Genomic DNA, 4,109 nt, shown 5'->3' with positions numbered 1-4,109 from the left:
ATTCCATAACCAAGGCTTTTGCTGTCAGTTGCGCCTTTGATATTTCAGTGCGGAAATGACTCCTCCATTCATGTTAATTCCCTTCCTATGCATAATGGTAAATGGCCACACATTTGATCTAATTGACCTGTTTACACTGGCAAGAAAAGTTTGCAATGGACTGAAAATTTGTATTTACAATTTTTTGGTGTGTTTTTCTTGTACTTCCTTCATTTAGAAGCAGCTGAGACTAGTAAAGCAGGTATTTAAATGCATATTCTTCTTATTGTCAGAGAAAAATGCAAGATCATGCACCATATAGCATCACCGAAGTTAGCAACGAGAAGGCATATAACCGCATCATTTATGCCATTATTCCCACGACTAGCTGCTGACACACCATTATCTCCTTTCCTATTATGGACGATGTAGATGATGACAAGGATAGTGGCAGATAGCTATGCAACAATCGTGTTGAGTTTTTACATATATATTAAGTGGCAGTGCAAGAGATGGCTTGTTTATCTCCTCCTCCACATCTGTTCATCGCCCGCCTCTGTGCTGACTGCACAGATATGTCTGCGCTCACATCTGTGCGGAGCAGTAGCACAGTGAAATACTAGTAATCTATGGAGTGGGCTAATGCTCTAGTGACATGGTAGCCACTTACCATTGCCACGCATTGCCTCGTCTCGCCTAATCTCGCCTCGAACCACCTGGGGATCGTTTCCCCTGTGTCAGCTCAGATGCTCAGTTGTTCACACACTCAATGCATACAATCCATGAAGTGAGTGTGTACGCAGATTTTGCAAAAACAGAGGCACTGATAAATAGTCCTGTGCCAGTTGTTCTCTTCCAAGTGAGCCACACAAATGTCCCGCCTCAGCTACAATCCTCTCAATTGACCTTCTTCATGGCACGAACACACGGCGATTCAAACCAGCCAGGCAGCCACCTTCTGGCTCTGAGCATTTGTCTTTCTCTCGGTCTACTAACTTTTTCCATTTATCAATTTTTCTTTATTCTTCTACATTCTGCCATTAAAACTAGACTGAAGCTCAGAATACATTTTTTTGATTTCAGACACACCTGCCGAGGGAAGCCATTGCACTACAATGGCAATCTCCCAGTTCCTTGGTCAAATAACACATCTTACAGTTCGTCCTACAAGGTAGACGATGGTGGGCTTCGAAACTTGCGTGCAAGCCTGCACATTTAAGTGCTTTAAAATTTGACTTTCGATGGAATGGCAACAATTCGTAGTTTGTCAGAATTAGGGGTACAAATTGACCGCTCACTTGGATATCTGCGCGAGGGAAGGAAGGTAAGGTAAGGAGAGGAAGAAAAGGGCAATTAACTATATTATCAGATCATCTTTTATCCTTATTGAATGTGTTTTGACCCGGTTACCTCTATCAATGCACCTTCGCAAGCAAGATGAATTTTTTTAAAAGCGATGACACGCTTAGCAAGTTGAGCAGTGGTAGTGAAGGGAAATCGTTGAATTGTAACGCCAAGAGAGGCCTTTCTAACGCGAAGGTGAAGTTCGGTGAAACCTGACTTCTCTCATCCATCCACGTAGTTCAGCAAATTACAATTAATGCCTTGTCTTTAATTATGCTTAACATGACCATTATCTTGGCATGTCTTTTCATGGTATATTTGCACATTTTAAAGAATGCCTCATTACTTTACATTTTTGCTTGTACCATTTAAACATGGTTGGGGTGTTTTCTCGCGAGGTGCCCGTAAGGAATAGTAGTTTTACCGCAACCTATGCCAAGATGAGTGACAGTTGGTAGTGTAGACCTGTAGATGGATGGGCCGGTGTGCATCAGGGAGGGTAAGTGAGGAAGCGAGTAAAATAAATTGAATTTGGAGATGATAGACGTAGAAAAGTTGAAAGTCTTCTTTGCCTCTTTGTTGAATGTTACACCCAGTGGCCACCATGGCACAGAAGAAGATTGGTGTTTGAGATGGCCAAGTTCGGCGTGGTGGGAAATAAGACGATGACTGATGAAGATGAGGTTAATAAAATCATTAAAGTTAAGGGCTGTCTGCGAATCTCTTTCTAAAATATAGTAAGTAGATGTGTGGAAAAATAGTTGGATCATTCCACATTTGAAGGCATATTAAATCAGCTTTGACTAAAGCAGAAACGGACTACTTAAAAAATGGATCTGCAATACTTCTTTTCTCAACCAGTTGCCATAGATCTGCCTAGTCATTTTGGGTGATGAACAGTTGGATAAGTTAAGAAGTTGGGGGTTTTGACAAGAGAAGAGGTGGAATTAACAGAGCATTCATAACTCAGAGTACAAGCACACCCGATTTTGCAAGCAAATGTCTACTGAGCATCATTCGGTAGTGTCGGTATTCTGTTGTAAAATTACAACATCTACTAGGCTCGCTCGACTACTGGACTGGTTTGCTCAAGACACCGCACCACGTTGGAAATTGAGCTCAATTTCCAATGTTAAACCTCGGCTGGTGCGGCGAAGTGCTCAACAAACACACTTGTGAATTAGATGGACATTGTAAATATTTGATTCAGATATATCTGGCTATGGGCACCAATCCATGGACAGGGTGCCAGTGCCTATATCAGATAGGCATTGGAGTGACGTAGATGAAGACAAAGGAGATGATAAAGGAAAAGAAGATGGCTAAGATAGGAAAAAGGGAAGGGATGAAGGGCGAAAGTGTGAAAGAAGTAAGAAAGAAAATAAAGAGTTAAACTTTATGGTAGGAGTAAGAGCACGGGCGTGAACCAACTAAGAGGTAGATGAGGCGTCTCTGAGAGAGGCTGGATGTGTCGTACTGCGTGAGCATCCTTGCATATGCATCAGTTACGTCTCCGCGTCTTCGTCATTATCGCCTACATTATTTTTTCTTTTTCACCTCTTATTTTGCCAGTCACTCGATCCTTATTTGATTTGTAGATCTGGCAAGCCAGAAGAAGAAGCATAATCGTATGAGTTGGCCAAGGCGCAAGTAGAAGTGAAAGTAGTCTGCACTTTCTCGCCACTCAATAAGTATCCCGTCGGTGGTAGCCCAAGGTTCTCAACGAATTTGTAAATCCTGCATGTTTAGGGGAAGAGATTTCTTTAAAAACTTCTTCTAATTGACCTCACTTCATCTCCTCCCTCACTTTTAGCGATCGCGGTAGGGAAGCTGAGTCCTCCGTGGAGCACATGAGGCAATGCGACGTCTATTCTGCGGATTTGTCGTTAACCCATGAAATGAGGATTGGGGAGTTAGCTATGTGGATGAAACAGTGAAGAGTGAGAAACTAGGCGTAAGCAATGGCAGTAAATTATTCATGCTAATGACTGAGGTAAATGGAACACGTTCATCGCATGTGAGAAGGTTTCATTCACTTATACAAGCATTTTGGTAGTTGAGCTACATAGGCAGAGGAAGCAGGTTGGTATAATGAGAGACCGATGATAGAAACCGTGTAGAGCATGAACAGAATCAGAATAATCAATCTATCCCTTCACCCGGCCCCATCATCGTCTAAGTTGTCAGAGATTTAACTGGAATAGGCGCACGAATTATAACGAGTTCGTGGGAAATCAGCGCTGTTCTTCACCACGGTAGCAGAAGGTAAGAGGGGAGTGACAAGTGTGTAAATCTCACCAAAGGCATTCACATCCGCTTACCACTAGACATCCAGTGGGTAAAGTAAATCTCTCAATCTCATTATATCTCAGTTAATGGCACGACTCTGCGAAATAGCATTCTAAATTTTACTAAGAGTCTAATGAATCGTGGATGACAAGCTACGGGGAATCAGATGAACGGTGTCGGTTTTTAAGTCGTATAAAGTTGATCAGAGGGCATGCTCACACATTTGGTCCTGGCTACCTACACAATGCTATGATTTAACGCATTACATCGCAACGTTTCTTTAATGCATGTATCTAGGTTTCCAAGGCTATTGACACTGAATCAGGTTTCAAAGCCTAAGGCCAGGACTGATCTGCTTGCAAAAGGTAGAAGCCATTTGGATTGCAGACGTTACTGAGGTAGGCATGTAATAACACAATATTTACCACTAAAAAGATGCACGGTGACTGCAATAAGGAATTGTGAAAGTAGAAGAATAGATGTGATAAAAGGAAGTC

At 42.2% G+C, this 4,109-nt stretch overlaps 1 protein-coding gene across 1 annotated transcript; it reads right to left on the bottom strand. All coding sequences in view use genetic code 11, as the record gives it.

The window, feature by feature from the left end:
- Nucleotides 1–2,583: 2,583 nt before the first annotated feature.
- EGR_10748 (hypothetical protein) lies at nucleotides 2,584–2,811 on the bottom strand (the record flags this gene model as incomplete). The annotated part of the gene is made up of 2 exons (XM_024499997.1): nucleotides 2,584–2,645; nucleotides 2,751–2,811. 2 exons carry the CDS (start codon nucleotides 2,809–2,811, stop codon nucleotides 2,584–2,586), a joined length of 123 nt encoding a protein of 40 aa, XP_024345587.1.
- Nucleotides 2,812–4,109: the final 1,298 nt, after the last annotated feature.

Source organism: Echinococcus granulosus (genome assembly GCF_000524195.1).
Source record: "Echinococcus granulosus chromosome Unknown EG_S00262, whole genome shotgun sequence".
Taxonomy (NCBI): domain Eukaryota; kingdom Metazoa; phylum Platyhelminthes; class Cestoda; order Cyclophyllidea; family Taeniidae; genus Echinococcus; species Echinococcus granulosus.
This window is presented reverse-complemented; position numbering and strand designations above follow the sequence as displayed.